This window comes from Strongylocentrotus purpuratus, unplaced genomic scaffold (assembly GCF_000002235.5).
Source record: "Strongylocentrotus purpuratus isolate Spur 01 unplaced genomic scaffold, Spur_5.0 spur5_scaffold_14, whole genome shotgun sequence".
NCBI classification, from domain to species: domain Eukaryota; kingdom Metazoa; phylum Echinodermata; class Echinoidea; order Camarodonta; family Strongylocentrotidae; genus Strongylocentrotus; species Strongylocentrotus purpuratus.
In genome coordinates this window covers 21,524,398-21,543,736 of record NW_022145599.1, presented here as the reverse complement: position 1 = coordinate 21,543,736, position 19,339 = coordinate 21,524,398, and the positions used below count along the sequence as shown (strand labels likewise).

General features: G+C 40.3%; 2 protein-coding genes across 2 annotated transcripts; one reads left to right on the top strand and one right to left on the bottom strand.

The window, feature by feature from the left end:
* Positions 1–1,525: 1,525 nt before the first annotated feature.
* LOC115923545 (lysophospholipid acyltransferase 7-like) lies at positions 1,526–12,025 on the top strand. The gene is made up of 7 exons (XM_030984471.1): positions 1,526–1,812; positions 3,282–3,408; positions 3,711–3,885; positions 5,761–5,956; positions 7,165–7,326; positions 8,068–8,238; positions 9,279–12,025. The coding sequence occupies exons 1-7, from the start codon at positions 1,601–1,603 to the stop codon at positions 9,661–9,663; spliced, it is 1,428 nt and encodes a 475-aa protein (XP_030840331.1). The 5' UTR covers positions 1,526–1,600; the 3' UTR covers positions 9,664–12,025.
* Positions 12,026–13,098: 1,073 nt separating this feature from the next.
* On the bottom strand, positions 13,099–14,769 carry LOC100887838 (uncharacterized metal-dependent hydrolase TatD-like). The gene is made up of 2 exons (XM_003726170.1): positions 14,577–14,769; positions 13,099–13,736 (listed from the first exon to the last, which is right to left on the bottom strand). The coding sequence occupies exons 1-2, from the start codon at positions 14,767–14,769 to the stop codon at positions 13,099–13,101; spliced, it is 831 nt and encodes a 276-aa protein (XP_003726218.1).
* Positions 14,770–19,339: the final 4,570 nt, after the last annotated feature.

The following is a 19,339-nucleotide window of genomic DNA, read 5'->3' as shown; positions in this document are numbered from 1 at the left end:
GGAAAGAGATTTGGAGAGAAAGAAAGAGAGAGAGTTGCAGATAGAAGAGAGTTTGAGAATAGAGAGGAATGGTGGATTAAAGAGTGAGAAGAGAGCAAACGAAAAAAGAAACAGAAAGAGAGAGAGAACTGTAGTCTTGTAGAAGTTTTTCAGACCTGGAAAAATTATACTACATATACATGGAATATCTTCTTGTGAATTAATGATTACCGGTAGTCTTCAAAATGATTTACAAAGTTGCATTTTTAGGCTTTATAGATAAACCATGACAATGAAGTCCATATATTGTACATAATATGCAAATTATGTTATTTAAGACAATTGCTTACTTGTAATATAAAAACTGGTGACATAAATGAATTCTGTGTCATAGAAAACCCTTGAAAAGTTGTGTTAGCCATGTTTTCAGGCTTCTTGAATTGAGATTAGCAACATTATTACATATATTGCACATAATGCTAATTAGATGATTATGCTAATATGGCTATTAAAAAAAGTTGCCCAAGGTTGCCAAGCTGAATTTACTTCAATACCCATCTAGAACACAAATCAACAAAAAAACCTTGTACTTATCAACTTTTCCAGGTCATGTACATGATGGTACCGTCTACTTGACTACTCATCATTGAGATAAAAATACAACTACAAGAGAGTTTACTTTTTAGTAACTCCGGGAAGCTCCAACACCGGCGCGCGCCGGTGTTGGAGCTTCCCGGAGTTAACTTTTTAGGGGAGTTGCTATATGAGTAACTAATGTGAAGAAATTGATTAATTGAGGATAGGCTGCGATCTGGCCTCACAATATTTGTTTGTAAATACGCACCCCCTTTCTCTAAAACTGTAATCTCCGGGGTAATCTCTGCACCGGGGGGGGGGGGGGGGGGGGGGGGGCTTACCCTCCACCACCCACCGCCATCACCGCTGCTACTACCACCCATCTTGAGCCCGCCAGCGCGTTTCCGTTTTACACCCTGCCCTAGGCTTTTCTCCAATAAAATTTTACAAACCGACTGGTATTCGGAGTCTAGTCGTCCACATCTTGCCTCGGCGCTCTGCACACCACCAGAACTCTGAAAACGTCACGTAGCGCTAGCTAACTCTCTATACTAACTAGTTGATCTTCCTAGTCGTATCATTTATTTTTATCCATTAATACGCAATACTCTAAGAGCGTGAGGATGCGTGATCAGCTCGCAAAATTTAGCCCAGCGATAACAAAACAATAATATATCGGGAAAACCGTCTTGAACAAGAAGACCCTCGCATCCCCAATTGAAATTGTACATAAGCTTTGGCTTCGCTATTCTTGACGTCGATATAAACAAACTTAGACTTCGGATACAGCATGTTTCGTGTAATTTCTTGCCGAAAAGCCTAGGGCAGGGTGTAAAACGGAAACGCGCAGCCCGCCAGGACTCCAGGGGAGCTCGGAGCTGCGCGCGGGGTGGCTGCTCCAAAAGCGTCAAGCTCGTCCGAGCGCGGCGTCGCACGTGTATAGCGCATAGCATGATTTGTGCCTAGATCCGGAAGAATCAGCGGAGTGAACGGCATGCCCTTCTAAAATCTTCCTCAAAACAAATAAATATTAACAGCTAACATTATGTCGGCAGACGAACTCATCTACCTTCTCATGCTGCTTATATCTATAGCTCTTGGACATCTCGTTAAACACACAAATGGGGTAAAAAACAAGCAAAATATTTGCACTGCAGTGGGCACCTGTCTCGTCTTGATTCTGTGCAGAGGGCAGAGTTACCATTCCATTTTTGCTACAGTCGTGAATGCACTGATTATCAAAGCAGTAGGTCCAAGGTAATGCAAGACATTTATATGAATGATATTATACTGCATCAAGTAGAATCATATGTGCCTGCTTTCTGATTCAGAATGCGTTTATGAATTGATTGTAGAGGTTTAAAAATTATGATTTAGAAATGTGTGTGTGACATGTGGCATCATTGTGAGTTCAAGTTCAGTTTTCGGTGTTGGTGTTGAGAGCGTGGTAAGGCTGCTGAACTGAGCTCCAACTCCGGTGCAGTGGTCAGTTGGTTATCCTATACTTTAGGGTGTTTTATTATTTTCTGTTCCTAACTTCAGTCAACAGCTCTACATGGAGTCGGGCTAACAAAAACGGTCATTTTTTAGTCATTTTACCCTAGCTCTAGATCTAACCCTAACTAGGGTGTCTGAACGATTTTTCAATTTTCAATTTGGGATCGTTTTTCACCATTTTTGTTTGATATTTGAATTAAAAATGTAATCAGAATCATACATTTCAAATTTCAAGTCTCGCCGATGTTTCTATCAAAAGATACAGCCCCTTCAAAACGCTGAAATATTCATAGCATTTTGCTCAGAATCGACGAAAAAGACGTACACGCAGAGTTATGTTGTTTTGCTAAATTTAGCCAAACAGCTGTATCGCGCGATATGCAAGCGTATGCATATCGTACGCAAGTTGCTCAGCCAATGCGCGACTTGCAAGCTTGAGCCACGCTGTCTCCGCGATATGTGCCATTGACTAGTATGGGTGGCCGTTCCCGCCATAGAACCCGGAAGTGAATACACGTTGTAGTCAATGGCAATATCGCGGAGACAACGTGCACGTTGTCTCCGCGACTTGACCTAACCTTAACCCTAACCCTAACCCTAAACCTAACCCTAAACCTAAACATGCAAAAACTGACCGTTTTTGTACCTGGGCCGAGTTGTCCCCTGGTCCGAGTTAGCCCGACTCCATGTAGAGCTGTTGACTGTAGTTAGCAACCGAAAATAAAAAACACCCTAAAGTATAGGATAACCGGTCAGTTTAGAAGGACGATACCGATCACTTATCGGTAGCTCAACACTGAGCAGTAGGGGCGCGGTTCAGGAACCCAAAACCCGCAGAGCGCCGATGAAAAAAAATGTCCTTATATGCAGACGATCGTTATTGTCGAACCAGCACCCCTACTGCTGAGTGAAGTTGCACCTTAACACCAAAAATCCTGATGATGAAACTGAATTCAGTGCGAAATGATATATTCAAATTTCATCATACAGAATTTAAAATTTTAAAAACATAAAAGATTATCACTATATTGATTATGAAATACAATTCTTAAAAAATGTACCACTACATACTGTACAGTATGTGATTGACTGGGATATTGAGAAAGAAATAGGAAATGTCATTAAAATGATAAATCTACAATTTCTTTTTTACTTTCAAAATATTGTATACTTTTTTAAATCTACAATTTCTTCTTTAGTTCCAAATATTGTATTCTTTTTTCTTCTAGGAAATGTCACAAATGGAGTTTCATCTTTTCCTTCACCTATCTGGCTTTCTTCCGGGCAGCAGGATATTTTGGACTGGAAAAACCAACATCATTCTCTAATGTTGTACAGCTTCTCCTAACTCTAAAGGTATTTTTTTCTAAAACTTGAAGTTGAAGAAGACATTTTTAAAGAAAAAAATACACCTGTTCATGTGCTGAAATGCTGCAGAGGTAAATGAATGAAGAAATAAATTATTTTTGTTAGCTCACTGTCTAGATGTCATCATATTTTCATTTATTTAAAATAATTTCAGAACAAAAACTATCAAATTAATTGAAGTACCAGTAGTTCTAAATGAAGGAAGGAGGAGGAGATGAGAAACTAGAAACTCAAAATTTAGTTATGGTTTTTTTTTCATTTCATTTTTTTGCATGTGCATGATCCCTTAGTTGATTGGTGTAGCCTTTGAGATCCAAGACTCCTTCATGATCAAGCAAGCTGCTTCATCCAAGGAACAAGAGGAGGGAAAGGCAGGGAAGACCAAACGATTTGTGCCAGTCATTGAAGAACCATCTGTCGAGGAACTCTTCCACTATTGCTTCTGTTTTGTTGGACTCCTGACAGGTATAAGCTTATGTTTTATATCTTTTTTGGCTTTAAATAATCCTTTCAGGGGGTATCTCACTGAGCGGCGAATGTAGCCAATTTGGGGGTTCACGAGGGCTCGTAAAAGGTCCCAAACAGTCACAAATAGTGGCAAAGGACTGGCAAAGAGTTGCTAATCTTCGCACAAACTGTCGCTAACATTTGCTTACAGTCGCTAATAGTCCTCAACTACCAAAATTTGCAACATTCATAAGCATTCGCTGCTCAGTGAGATACACCCCTTTTACAGATTATTAGCTCTATCAAATGATTTTTTCTTTATAATGGATGACACCTGACTTTCAATTTGAAATCTTCATTCCCAAAACATGAGTACTGACGTTGTTATTATATGTTTTATGTTGTTGTTGTTGTTTGAAATTAACACCTCAACAAAGTTATGTCCTGTGTGCCAGTTGATGACTGGAGTCAGAAGTCACTATTGGTCATTGAAGTGTGGTATTTTATGATCTAATGACTTTATACTTCACTTTGGTACATTCATTCATTTTCATTCATTTTTATTTTTTCATTTCCAACAAAATACAATACATAATAACAAATACAATGTAAAATGTATACAAAACATAGTTACATTGGTAATAAACAAATCTTAATAATAATTTATACATTTTAGGAAGACAAAAAAAATGAATTTTAAAACTTAATTGCATTTATATTTTGAGAAAATGGAGAGGTCCACTGAAAAGCAAAGCTTGTAAATTGTGGACCCCTCAGATAATAATGAGTGTGAACAAAATATTGAATACATAATCAATTAAAGAAGAATAGTGGCCAACAGAGAACATTTATTAAAACACGTAATGACTGTAAACAAGAAGACGTAACAAATTACATGACGAAGAAAGAACAGAAAAAAAGAAGAAAAAAAAAAGGGGGGGAAAAAAAAGGAACAAAAATGCGGGCTGCGTTTGGAGGGAAGGAGAGTGAGAGAAAAGGAAAGTTGTAGAGATCGAGCATAGGGAGCGCACAAAATCCTTGAGATAGCTGAAACAAAAAGAGCAAGAACATACAAACATGTAGGCTCCATATTGCAGGTCTATGCACAAATCATTAATAAATCATGAACTCTATTTTCCTCAGAAAGAGCTCTGGAAAGAGTGTTAAAAAACGCAGAGAAGTGGGTTGTCATGGGGAATTCAACATCGTTCAGGTGTTTACCCAATAACAGGTGTTGTCAATCATCATTATTAGCCTTCAGTTTAATGACCCAACAGGCTTCATGTAATACTTTGCTTTTCCCTCACCCGGAGACTCTCCTACAGACTCATGGTATCTCATGGTATCTCTTGATAGGACTCTAGGTTTGCTGTGTGCAGACTTGTACACCCATTAATGGTATTTCCACCAAGTCTGGTGTCAGCAAATAAGCCAGTTCGTAAATAGGTTCGGAACGCATGACCCCAAAATATCCACAGATCTTTTACACGATGGATACGTCCCACTTGTGCATTTTAGAATAATCACTACCGAAGTGATGGAGGTGTTTCATGAATACCTTTTGTTTGCCTCTTGAGAAAATACTTCCACCTGTGTATCAGATAAATGTATTGTTGCATAAATGAATACTGATTACGTAACTTTCATGAGCACGATTCGAGTATTCTTCTCAATGGTTTTACAATTTGGGAACGAATGACCTTTATCTGCCCATGCGCAAATCCTAATTACGAACTTGCTTATTATGAACATTTTTTGCACATGGAAACTGACATCCCACCCACTTTAAATATGTAGAAATTCCCCTTGTGGAAAATCCATTGTGTAAGAGCAATGAATACCCAAACATGTGCATAACATAAATAAATTATACCAATGCAACATTCCACCTAGGTCCATACTACAAGTACAAGACCTACTATGACATGCTCCACCATCCCAACTCTGCATCTCTGCCGAGCATTGGACCCATTCTGGATCGCATCAAGGTACTTCTACCGGTCGGATTGATCTTCCTCGTCTCCTCACACTTCTACACCGTGGAGTACATGAAAGAAGATGCATTCTATGAGAACAGCTACTGGTACAGGTGAGCAAAATCATTACTTCAAGGGCTAATAATCCACCATTAAAGTTACTACATGTAGGTAATACTTTGACTTGACCAAGAGAGTATAGTCAAACTTGCTTTAATGACAACGTGCATAAAAAAAGCCACCTGTACAGTGCGTCCAAGAACAAACGAAACCGAGAACTATCAATGTTCGCAATTATGATTAATAAATGACATATATTTGTAAAGCTTAGATCCTCCTCTTTCATTTGATGCAACTCATATGATTTATATTTTATGCATGAGTGATTAAAAACAATTTGAACAGAGGAAACCAAGAAGTCCTTTGGTGGGCAGTACCTGAATTTCAAAGAGAAAATAAAATTTCTAGAAAGTTCAATTTCTGCCTTTTCATATGACACCTCAATCAGGAAAAAAAAAAACCAGAATACAAAGTTCTTTTTGTTAAAAGTAATCCTTGCATTTACATAATTTGATTAAATGAATTAGTTTTCACTGGCTGCCTGCCGTAGCAACAAACAGAGTTGACAAATGACTTAACTCCGTTTCGTTGACGATCAGCCATGCATCAAGTCTTTCGAGAGACCATGTTTGCTGGTAAGATTAGGTTACATTTCTACAGTTCATGGAATCATAGATTTTGAGAGGCCATTTTTGCTGGTAAGATAAGGTTACATTTGTTTGTGCTAGCTCAAGAAGTCTGGTTTTGGATGTCCGGCTTCCATATCCCCAGGGCAGACTTGGTATCATGCAGCGATTAGGTTCCAAGAGTTGAAGTGCATGCTCTGTCCCTGAATTCTGAATGGTTCTACATTTCATGTTTTTTAGAACTTTTACCTCTGTAAATGTTTCCAACATTATTTCTTAAATACTACATGACACCTTCTTATCATGAAAGTTGGTGTTCTAAAAGAAAACACTGTACATTTCCAATGTAAAATATACCCAATATATCTGATCAATTTTATGCTCTCATGGCATCAATTTTTTGCTGTGTCTGAGATGTCCCTAGTGCCAAATGAGCCTAGGTAACAGATTCTGTATTGCCCAAACATTTACAAAAAACAGTTGTCTAACCCCTCGTCCACCTCTCATTCTTTTTTTCTTCTCTTTTATTGTTTTGTTGGGGGGGGGGGGTCCTGTTTCACACACAATTGTTCAGATTTCCATGTTATTTTACATACGTTAAAATTGAGTCTTAATTTGGCTGTGTTTGCTTACAGGACATTCTACATGGTGCCCATCTTCGTGGTCTTCCGTACTCGCATGTACTCTGCCTGGCTTCTCTCTGAGTGTGTTTGTATGAGTGCTACTCTGGGAGCCTACCCTAAGATACTCAAGACCAGATGTGGGCAGGGTCCTACCATTGATCCCAAAGAAGTGAGGTAAGTCTGCAGGAAACCTTAGTAATTTGGAAGATTCAGGGACTCGTTTCACAAAGCCTTTTTTCAATGACAATTGACAAAAACCAATGACAAATTTGCTGATAGCCAATCAGAAGCAAGGATTTCAGTAGCTTATAACTAAAACTGCCAGAAGTGTCCGACGTTGTCCCGTTCACCTGTATTCATATGTCTTCTCAGGTTCATACTGAAGACAAAGTGTCTTCAGTATGAACAAGTATGGAAATGGAAAGGGCCTTTATCTGTAAGATATATGGGATTAGGTCACATTCCTTAATAATGTGACTCTTGCGGTTATTGTATTTGACTTTTTTTTGGGGGGGGGGGGACCCCAGATATATTATTTATATAAAAAATCTGTTTACTACAAAACGGTTTTAATCCCATGGACTGTATACAGTAACCACTTGTCTCCCATAGGCAGTTACTTGTTGATGAGTCAAGCATTCTACTGTGCTTATGTCATTTATGTTTGCTTTGAATAACATTTTAGAAATAATATTTATTTAAAGAAATGTTTTCCTTTACTGATGTTGTATTTCTAGCTACGCTTTGAGCCAGGAGTAAACCAGGGCATGCAAACGATCAACATATACTTGTGGGAGATACCCTACGTTTAAAAAACATCTGCATTACTAAATTGGATGCCTTATCTTTGACACATTCTTTTTCAATTTCTAAATCCTGGTTAAAATCCTGTTGTATTGTCTTACTTCACTCCAGTGAACAGGACCTAGCGCGCTCTGATTATGACTACGAGACGATCCATAACATCAGTGCTTACATGTGCGACTCAACGACAACATTCCGAGATGGCATGAGATGGTGGAACATGTCTGTCCAATGGTGGCTCAAGAACTTCATCTATGTCCGATGTCCCCTCAGAGCATGGAGGTGAGTTAAAGGGATCGACTGCTGATTTATCGCAATCTCTTAGGTTTAGTACAGGAACTGCCCAGTTCCGTAGGCAATGGGTTAAAGCTAAAGACCAGTTATGGTCATGCGATTGCATTGTGAAAGAAACGTTGTGAAATCGATCAGAAAAGGTTGATCATCTAGCATAGATGTACTGCAAGGTTCTGGAATCATCAAAATGATAAGAAATTTGGCCAAGTCTTCATAAAGTTAGAAGCACTGTACACAGAAAGATGTATATGGGACGCGTGCATTTCATATCTCTCAACAGGCGAGAGATACACTAATTTACCAAATATATCAATTAGTAGGCGGTTTCCCGTCAAAATTTTTATTATCATGTAATATTCAAAACATATTCTTTCACATGATTGGTAATAAGAGCTTCCATTTCATTTTTTGAAATTGGGGCGTTTCCAATACTGGTCTTTAGCTTTAAGTTTTTTTAGGACAAAGTCACCCATTCTTCATTCAAGGATTTGACTAGTGTGAGCGAAATACAGGTATCTACATTACAATTGCATTAGCTCTGTTGAAATATTCTCAAAATGTCCAGAGATATGTTGATTTTTAAAAATAATTTGTTCTTGATGTATATTGAACCAGAGACATAAAGTAGCTGTTTAAGATGTAGATGGGCAAGTCCGAGGTATTCAGCCATGTGATGTACCACCTGTTACCAAGTATTATCAAAAGGATCATTTTATTTGAAAGGCCTGACATTGACAATAAATATAAACATCAGATATACTAAAATCCTAGATACATTTATGGTCAGCAATACATACAGTGTAGGCCATATACCTTGGACCTTGGAGTTATCATGTAACTAGCATATAAACCAAAAACAACTTGTGAATTTTCAATTAAGTGTCAAGCACATGAAATAAACATGGCAGCAATAAAGTAAAGGAGGACTGTTCATGCCTCAGCCGCAGAATGAGTATCGAAGCACACCACTATCCGTATCACAGTACAATTTGCGAGACATCCAACTCACGTTTTAATTCTTTATTCAGCACCTCTGCTACCATGCTGGTGAGTGCATTCTGGCACGGCATCCACCCAGGTTACTACCTGAGCTTCCTCACCGTCCCCCTGGTCCTATGGGCCGAAGACCTCCTCATCAAGGCCTTCCGCAGCGAGCAGAACAAGATCACCTTCGACTGGATCAACTGGTTCCTGCGGATGAGGGCGTTTGATTACCTAGCCTGCGGTTTTCTTCTCCTCAGCTGGGAGGCTGTGACTGGGTACTGGGCGTCGACTTACTTCATCGTACACGTGGTGACGTTTATAGGCATCGCGATAGGGCTGCAGAATCTACCAAAGTCGAGGAGGAAAGCGGAAGATTCGGGTAGGGCTGGTGTTGAGGGTTCTTCCTCAACAAATTCTGAAAGGAATTGACCAGGTATATTTTTCTATCAAAGATTTAGCTTCATATGTATTTATAATATTGTTTATCAGTGCAGTATTAGTTAACATTGATAACAAACTAAGGGCAGTGTCATTTCCATTTAATGGACGCTTTCTATTGATGCCAACCTGAGTATATCGTGTCCTAATCATCATTATTTTAGGGTCTGTAAGACCAAGAGATATTCGTTATCTCACAACTCCTCACAAATTCAATTTATGTTAAGATTCAATGTAGTCATCATTCAAATATTACAATTCTGTGACCAACCTTTGCACTTTCGATTCCAGTGGACTATGAATCAGGAATTATATTTTTGTATATAGGGATTGAAATATTTCTCTTTGTCAATACCAATGTGTAATATTATTCAGGCTTGTATGTACTGTGGCTGACTTCCTGCAAGCCTAAGATAAGATCATTTTCATCATTGAGTAATAATGATAATCATGATAATCAAAGTGTTAATTAGCCTTGCATAACACACATATTTATCTGCTATAATGCCTTTGTAGATCTATTCCTTGCCTTATGTGCATATGCATACCCATTCCTGCTCTTGACAACTTGTACTCGCTCGAGGTATTACTTCATTCAGTAGCGATTAGGTTTTTTGGTGTTCAATACTGACTAACATTGTTTTGATTACCAAATCCTTGATTATTTTTTACCAGGGGAAGGGGGGTATAAAGTGGCTCATTCTTTTAAAGGCAATTTTTTAGATGTGTGTAGAGAAAACTTTGAACCCAAAGGAACATGCACCATCCTCTATTGCTCAATAGAAGATTTGCTAATGGACTTTTAAACAAACTTTACTTCCTGTACTTATTGCCCTTTTTCCTAGAATTCCGCATAGTTCTACTTTTAGGTCAGTGTTTGAGAATATTGTGCATTTGAATGTTTGCCACATAGCCACAGCTGCTGCTTTGGGCACAGCCGATGTAGCGACTTACCGTGGCAACCTCTACACGTTGTGTGGTCCCTATCGTGAAATATTGATCGCTTGGCGAAGAAGTTTAAAGCTATACACACTCCCAATGCCTTGCTCAGGGCTTTTCTCCTTGAAGTTTTTCTCTCCAGATCTTCACCATTTAACATTGCACACATTCTCCTCTCGTCATCTTGATCAATCTGTACTTTTTTTTTCTCTGAAAGATGAAGAGATGGATCTATTTTGTCTGGGTCATTCCTCCCACCATCTTCATTGGCAGCTGCCATTTTGAAGACTTTTGAAGAAATTTTGCGCATACCCCAAATTTATTGCAAATTTGCAATTGATTGCAAGACTTGAGCTAGATTGTTGCACTTAATAACAGCTTGATATCGAGCGCAACTCTCTCTTGCAACCGGATTGATCATAATTTGCTATCAATTGCAAATGTAAAAACTTATCGCAAGACTTACGCTTGATTTTGGAGATTTGCAATTAATGGCAATTTTCTTGCAACACCCCATAAGACTTGTGTTACACAGACCTTCTATGCCTGCGCCGGTTCAATTAATTAAAGATTAGTAAATACGGAGATGCATTAAAATACATAAGTCTGAGACATATATTTTGTGCCAATGATTCCAAAGAGGTATTTATTAGTATTCAGTGTCAAAGGTACACCGATAATAAATTTCCAGTGTGACAATTGGCATTTTCGATTTCAAACAAAAAATTCTTACAAAATAGCTTACATGCAAAGCTTTACAATGTGTTGTACAGGTATACAATAAATGATAGAGAAGAAGCAAAGTAAACTACACTGTACGGTAGAAAAATATCAAGGAATAGAAGAAAAGAATACCGGTAGATGTTCATATAAAGTACAAATGATAAAACATGAGCCGTCCTTCAATAAGTACTAAATACATTTGACCAGGCAGAGGGCGTTGCCTGAACAACTGACAGCAGTCCCAACTCTTGTCCCGAGGGAAATTGAAGTGGAACCATGGTGGAACTCTGTTAAGATACAAAATCAAGGCAGGTCTTAGAAAGCTGCAACATAGTTAACTTCTGGGGGAAGTTACATTACATGTCTATCTGCCTTGAAGTCGAAACTTGCTCTCAAAGGGAGAACCAATCTTCTTCCCAAACCAGGTAAACAAACCCACCATTCCCTTCCCCATGACAAAGGAGTACCAGTAAATGTACCCACTGGTCATTCATGATCTATGTATTCTCCAAATTAAGGAGGGGTCTGGGTTTAAGACATAAGCAAGTTCTATAGAACAGGGGTCTCTTTGTTCCTGTCTTTGTTTCACCAGTGGCATATACCAGAGAGGTGGGCTAAACATACGCATGATTTAAAGTGACAATTCAAAGAGGGGTTCAACAATTTAAAGTAATATAGGCTTACTCAAAAATAGAAAATACTTTGTTAAAACACAGGGTCTGACACTCTCCCTTCCTAGAATCATGGCGTCCCGCCATCCTTAATTACAAGTCAATACAATAATACATTTCCGCAGACTTCAGAGGACAGAGAGAGATTGACCAATCTCCTACTTTCTTACCAAGATGGCAAGATGTATTCTCTGTAGATAACCTCAATATTGGGTGCACCTCTTCAGTCAAACACTGCATCCAACTATCAGACGACACTCCCTTTCCAGAGAGCTGCCAAAGGATTCTTTCTACCACTTCATTCTTAGGTAGAATGACCTTCACCCTGAAAGGTGGTGGCAGTTCAAGGATTTCATAGGTTTGGTGCTCACTTGTTGAATAAAACTTGTAAAATAAAAATAATCGGTGCCAGCGTTGTCGTTTCTGACTTAACGCAAGCCTAAGTGTCAGTGTGAAAGTGCAGATGGGCCTCGATGTATCCAATGTATGGAACTTTGCTTCCACCTGCACCAACCACGAACAGGTCGTCAACGGGTTCCAAGTGACAATGCGCTAACTTCTTGTGATCAAAATCAGCAGATATGCATGTCACTTGGGACCCAGTGCTTAAATAATCATCAATACATTCACTATCATCATTTCAACATAAATATTTCTATTATTATGATCTTGGCATACATTACCTGTTGCATTCCACTAGGACTTGTACTTCAGGGTCCTCTGCTTTGATATCCACCCATTTCCTCGTCACCTCCTCTGCCTCCCTCATGTTTTATTCAGATTTGAATGTAAACAACCATTATTTTGCCATTCCTCTTCATGACTTATATACAAGATCCCAAAAAAGGAAAACTCAGCTGTGTATAATTACACAATGCTCCACAGGGAATGCCATATATAACATTTAACTTATTAGGAACTATATGTGGAGAAATTAGGTGTTATACACAGGATATTTCCCAGATCTATCTTTAAATAATTCTCTCAATCACAGAGTGAAATATTACATTTGGGTAAACACATTGATGAAAAATTGCAAAACGTCTTGGCATGGGGGTAAGGGATTAACCGGGGCATTAAAGGCATTAGGAAATCAAGGCATAACTAGGCACGCAAACCCAGAGTATAGTCTCTGGGCATTCTCTGTGGAGACCTTCATCACCGCCCTGAAATGCTGCCCCCAAATTTGGGATACCAGTCGGCCAACATCCTCTAACAAGTAGGGGGTGTTGACCGACGCACCCGGGAACATGGGCAAGTACGGGGAATCAGTCTCCAAGAGGAGCCAGGGGGAGGGAATACTTCGGACCATGTCCACTTGGGCCGGATTAAATGAAAGGGCTAGGCCCGACACTCCGTCGTACACATTCTGGAAGGCAACCATCCATGCATCCAGTTCTTGGGCATCACCAGTGAAATTGTGGATGTGGATGTGCTCTTGATGCCCACAAAACTGCCTCAGAAGGTCCCTGAACTCTCCGTGCAGGTGATGGCCACACGGATCGCCCTGGGCCGGTCGTAGGTGTAGAACCAGTACCATATTGCGGCAACCTAAACCCAGAACCCTTCTTACAAAATCCCACTGCCTGGGCCACTCGGCCTGGGGGACACAAAAGTAATCTATGCCTTGCTCACTAACCGCAGTAACCCTGGGACATGCAAAGAGACACTTCAACTTATCCCAGCCGTCATCCGTGAGCATGGAGACATACTTAAGATGAACCCCGACGGCTATATGAAAAAGGAAGAGAACTGGAATAAGTCAGAGTGCCTGGTCGAAATGCCGCGGTTTGCAGAAATTCACCACCCCACCAACAAGCTTCATGTGTGAAGCTATTGTTCATCTCTTTCTCGACCGGCACTTTCCACTTGAAATTGGAGGACCTTTGTACTACATATTCTACATAAGCTCCTTCCCAAAGTTGTTATACAATATGATGCAAAATCCTTCTTCAGTCCTTCTTGTGGACAGTTTAGAAGATCTAGGCTTTGACCCTCACTTTGTGGCTGAAATTTAATTGGTGAACCTACTGTTCATACCTTTCTCAACCGGCACTTCCCACTTGAAATTGGAGGACTGTTGTACTACATAATCTACATAAGCTCCTTCCCAAAGTTGTAATACAATATGATGCAAAATCCTTTTTTAGTCGTTCTTGTGGTGGACAGTTTAGAAGATCTAGGCTTTGACCCTCACTTTGCGCCAAGAAATTTTATTTATGAACCTACTGTTCATCTCTTTCTCAACCGGCACTTCCCACTTGAAATCGGAGCACTTTCGTACTAAATAATCTACATAAGTTCCTACTGTTGATTCCAGCTATGAGAACAACCGGCAACGATGCTTTTGCATATCCCGATGGCATGGCTGTTGGGTATAATCTGAATCTGCCCACGTCCGACCTTCTTATCAATGTCCAAGACTGTGGTTATATTCGCCAAAATGGTCAGCCTCTTACTTTTGCTACAACAGGCAATTCTGAATCCAGTTCTTGCAAGAGGTTGGTTTGAATAGGTTGATATGACATAGTCCTCATATTGTTGGAGACTCCAATTCCTCTGCAAATGCACCTTGCCCTCGGGTCTCTCGGCGGCTCCAGTATTCTATCACGTTGCCCTGAAGTTTTAAAACTGGTTGTTGGAGATAGACCTCCAATTCGTGGACAATTGACTTGCGAATTTCGCTCGATCTTGCAGAGGCAGGTCCTTTGTTTTCGGAGCTGGATGAGGTGGACTCCATCATGGCAGCCTCCATTGCTGACATCAAGCTTGGCCAGCTGCTGTCTGTTGGTCTCGTGCTGGAGAGTCTGGGCCAGAGTCTACTGAGATGACATCTTCATCATCCATCGTCTCCGTCTCAGAAAGCCCAAGAACTGATGTATAAATGGCCTCCTTGATTTTGGTTCGAAATACCTCATCCCTGAGAGCTTCTACGGCATCCCTTTGTCGAATGATGCTCTCCAACATGCCCAGAGTTGAATTCCATCTTGTTTCAACATCTCTTGTTAATTTGATCAAAACTCCGCTTGACCGGCAGCGAGTTGTTGATCTTGGAAACCAATGTACGCAAAACCGAAATTGGGTCTCTCACAAAGCGTTGGGTGTCCATACCTTGCTTTGTCGTCAGGTTCAGACAGTGGGCGATGCACGGCACCCACCCCCTTATAGTTTTTTTCTGTCGTGAAGATGATCAGGGACCGACGGATGTTGGCTCCATTGTCGCTTGTAGCAAAGAGAAGCATGTTCTCTTTTTATACAAGAAATCGAATGAGGAAAAAAAAACGCATTTAGAATTTTTGATATTATTTGGCCAGGCTTAAATCATTTTTGAACTATTTTACACTGCAATCAGAATGATATAACACGATATATAATGTAATGAAATAACCGAATAAGATCCAAGACTACAAGTTGAATGACGAACGTAATGAACGAAAAGGGGGAGATCCCGAAGATGAAATTATTACTTACCATTTCATCCTTGAGAGTTGCCCAGTGGAAAGTCACCACCATGTACTCTTTGTTCTGTTGGGACCTCTACATGTCGGTGGTGAAACTAATGCCGTGAAGAGCTTTTGAAAGTTTGGCTTTCAGAGCCTCCTTCACTTCAGAGTACTTGTCGGGTATCACCTGTTCCGAAAAAAAACATCTTGATGGGATTTTATACCTCGGATCCATCGTTGTGAGAAGCCCTCTGAAGCCGTCATTCTCCACAACAGAATACGGCCTCAAATCGACAGCTATCATCTTCCTGATTGAGCGGTGGACGGATGTCGCCCTTTCGCTGTCACTGGGGTATTGGTTCTGCCTAGCAACGGGCTGTTGGAGGTTGGGTTGAGCCGCTGGAGCTCCCGCTTGGGCTTGACGATCTGCTAGAGCTGGTCCCCCTCCTCCACCTCTCACCAGTGCTGCTGGAGATGTCTCGAGAGGGCAGATCCTTTTTACTGTCTCGTCACTACAGTCATTAATTGATCTAGGATATGTGTACATCAGTGAATAACCTTGATGGCCATCGCGACCGCATCTGCCCACTTCTTGCCAGTAAGCAAGCATTGATTCTACTCCCCAGTTCACGACAACATCAACGCCGTGAACCTGTATACCTAGGCCAAAGGCCACTGTTGCCACCACTACTATGATGGTACCTTCGGGGAATTCCGTTCGTATTCTTTTCACATCTTCTTCCTCTGTCTTGCTGTGGATCTTGTCTACCATCCTATTTGTCCTTTTCACCTCCTCTGCATATGCATGGCTGTCAAGTTCTGACATCAGCCACATATATATATATATATGTTCACATTGCCTCATATTTACAGTGTATATTTACAAAGTAGCCGGAGACATGTTTTCGGGTTGTCCGTCCATACATCTGTACGTCTGTCTCTTCTATCTTTGTGCAAGTCTTCTATGCATGCAACCTCGACCTGTTGTCTCTCTATTGCACCTCTTCCTCTCCTCATGCCTCTTCCCCGACGACCTCCTTCGCCAGTTCCTTCGATGTCTACTTCGTGGCTTTCTGTTCCTTGGCCTTCTAGTTCTAGAACACCTTGACTTGTATCGACCCTGCCTGTCCCTCTGAAGATGACGCTGCTTCCTCTTCCTCGTCCTATACCTATACCTGTTACTGCTCCTCTTCCTGCTCCTGTTCCTACTTCACTTGTTCCTGCTCTTCCTCTCCACGGGCTCCACTTACCCTTCCCCGTCCAACTCCTTGTCCCATGACTCCTGCTTTGTGGCCTCTCCACTTCATGGCCCGAATTCACAAAGCAAGGTCTGAGCTCAAACCTTGCTTTGTGAATTCGGGCCCATGTGTTGAGATTGCCGAATCCGGCGCTGACTCCATCAGAACTTTCCGAAGATTCCTCAGTAAGCTGTATACGAATAGAACAGAAATGCAGCAAAAAGAAAGATGCAAAATATTGGTTAGATTTGTTTTTTCATTACTAATCTTGCGGCTTTTTCAATGATAAATTGTATTTTGTAACAAATCATAATTATCTCGCCTAATTGGACATAATATTTCAAACATCCTTGTTACAAAGTTTCAAACAATCTGCAGAAATTGATATTTACAGCATGATAAAGAAAAAGAGAAAAGAAAATGAAATGGCAATGAAATCGCTAGGTGGTGGGGGGAGAGCACATGTTTTTAATGACATGAAGGTGCCGCCTCTTTTGCTCTTCACATATTTCATGAGGTCAAAATGACACAAGGGAGTCTTGCGATAAATGATCCTGATCGTATTCGCGGGTTTGCCTTCATTTTCAGAAAATTGACAAATAGTACACCATAATACCGACTAGGCAGTCTGGACATTGTCAAATTAGACTAAATAGAAAAAGATATGAGGAAACACTTGCTTTTATCTTACTTTTATCTTACTTACTTTGGATTAGATTAGAGTTCTGTTCAGAGTATGGGCATTTCACTTCCACGATTTATTAACCACGAAATGGAGTAGTACATTTATGTGGTGTAGGTAAACAAATTTCAGGGTTACACGTGTATTTCTTTCAAAGGATTAAGAGCATGGAATAGTAGACGTAACTTTAGGAAAAAACCTAAATTTTTACGCTAATGGATGCCCATAGGAAAACCCATTGAAGTGTGCTAAGATAGCAGAGTTTCATGAATACCAGGTCTATTTGAGGGATAAGCAGAAAAGCAGACTCTTTAGTGAGAACGAGAAATAAGATGTAAATTATACGTCTCTGGCCGAGCCAAGCACTACTAACCATCAAGAGACAAATACTAACCAGCATCACTTCCTGAATCACTCGATAAAGATTTGCTAAATCTCTGGGGAAGATGTCTCTTTCGTTTCTGCACAGCATCATCTTTCAATTCCAGGTTTGACGTGTCCTCTGCCTTCCTGGCGTTGTTTTGCACTTTCACATAGTTGCCTTTCCCCCAACACCATGATCATCCGTCATATTCTCCTCCTCTTCACTGCCCACCCCCGCCTCGTTCACTTCCCCTTCCCCTTCCCCAACACCATCATCATCCGTCATATTCTCCTCTTCACTACCCACCCCCGCCCTGTTCACTTCCCCTTCCCCTTCCCCAACACTATTCGTTGGGTCCTCTATGGCGTCTTGGTCCTCTGTGTCCTCCTTGCCTCTTGTGAACAAGCCGGTACTTGACAGGATCTTTGCCTCATCAAAAGACGAGTCAAAGAACAAATATAATTTAAAGTAATAAATTACCATTCGTTCATTTGAGATTATCTTTTTTGAGATTATCTTATTCAGGTAACCCTTTATTATTTGACTGACACGACAACATCAACATTGTGTACTTGAATGCCTAGGTCAAAGGCCACTGTTGCCACCACTACTCTGATGATACCTTTCGAGGAATTCCGTCAGTATTCTTTTCACATCTTCTTCCTCTGTCTTGTTTCAAATCATGTTCACCATTCCACTTGCCCTTTCTCGTCCTAGTCCCATCACGCTGACTCCTGCTCCTACTGCACTTCCACATACACACCATTGTGGAATGTCATTTGGTCTCCCAGGGGATGGTGGTGGCGAGTCATTTCTTGCAGATGCCATCAAGTCCATAATGCGTCCTGGCTCCCTCTCGATTTGCCTGATAACAATGTCTTCAAGTTCTTGGCTTGACATATAGAGCGTAGAGGACTTGCATACTACAACAGCATTTGGGCTGGTTTCCACATTTCCATACTTATCCATTATAAGTAATGCACTATCTGTAACAGACAGTTTCTTTTGATTATTTCCTTCTACGTTTAATTTATTTTGAAGTGTTGTCTCCTTCTCTCTACCACACTGGATGGCAGCTGGCAAATGTTCCATTTGGTCACCCTGTAGTATATGTTTTGCTAGTGTTCCTCTTTCTTCTTTGCTTCATTGAATTGGGTAGTCAAAGTTAAATCTATACACATTGTTGAATCAAAACATTAATCCATACTCATGGATCAGTCTACAAACCATGATTGATATACTTCTATTTCAATCTGACTGTCTTGATTTATCTATACACCATATTCAATCTAAACTCAATAATAACAATAACAATAATGCATACTGAGTAATTACAGAATTCAATCAAGGGAATGTTTGTTGTCTAATCTTGGTTGAATGTAACTATTTTATGCTTCATGTCAGTGGTTTCTTTATAAGTCGTAGAGCTGCATCAGTATACATCCTCCATCAAGGAGGCAATATAACTATAATATATATAACTTCGGAACAGAATAGATTGTCTTGAACTCTTCAAGAAAGTCGGCTACATCCTTCTTGTACCTCTCAAAGCGATTGTTAGGAGCCTTCTGTCCACTAAATCATACAACTACTACTAAGTCATAATA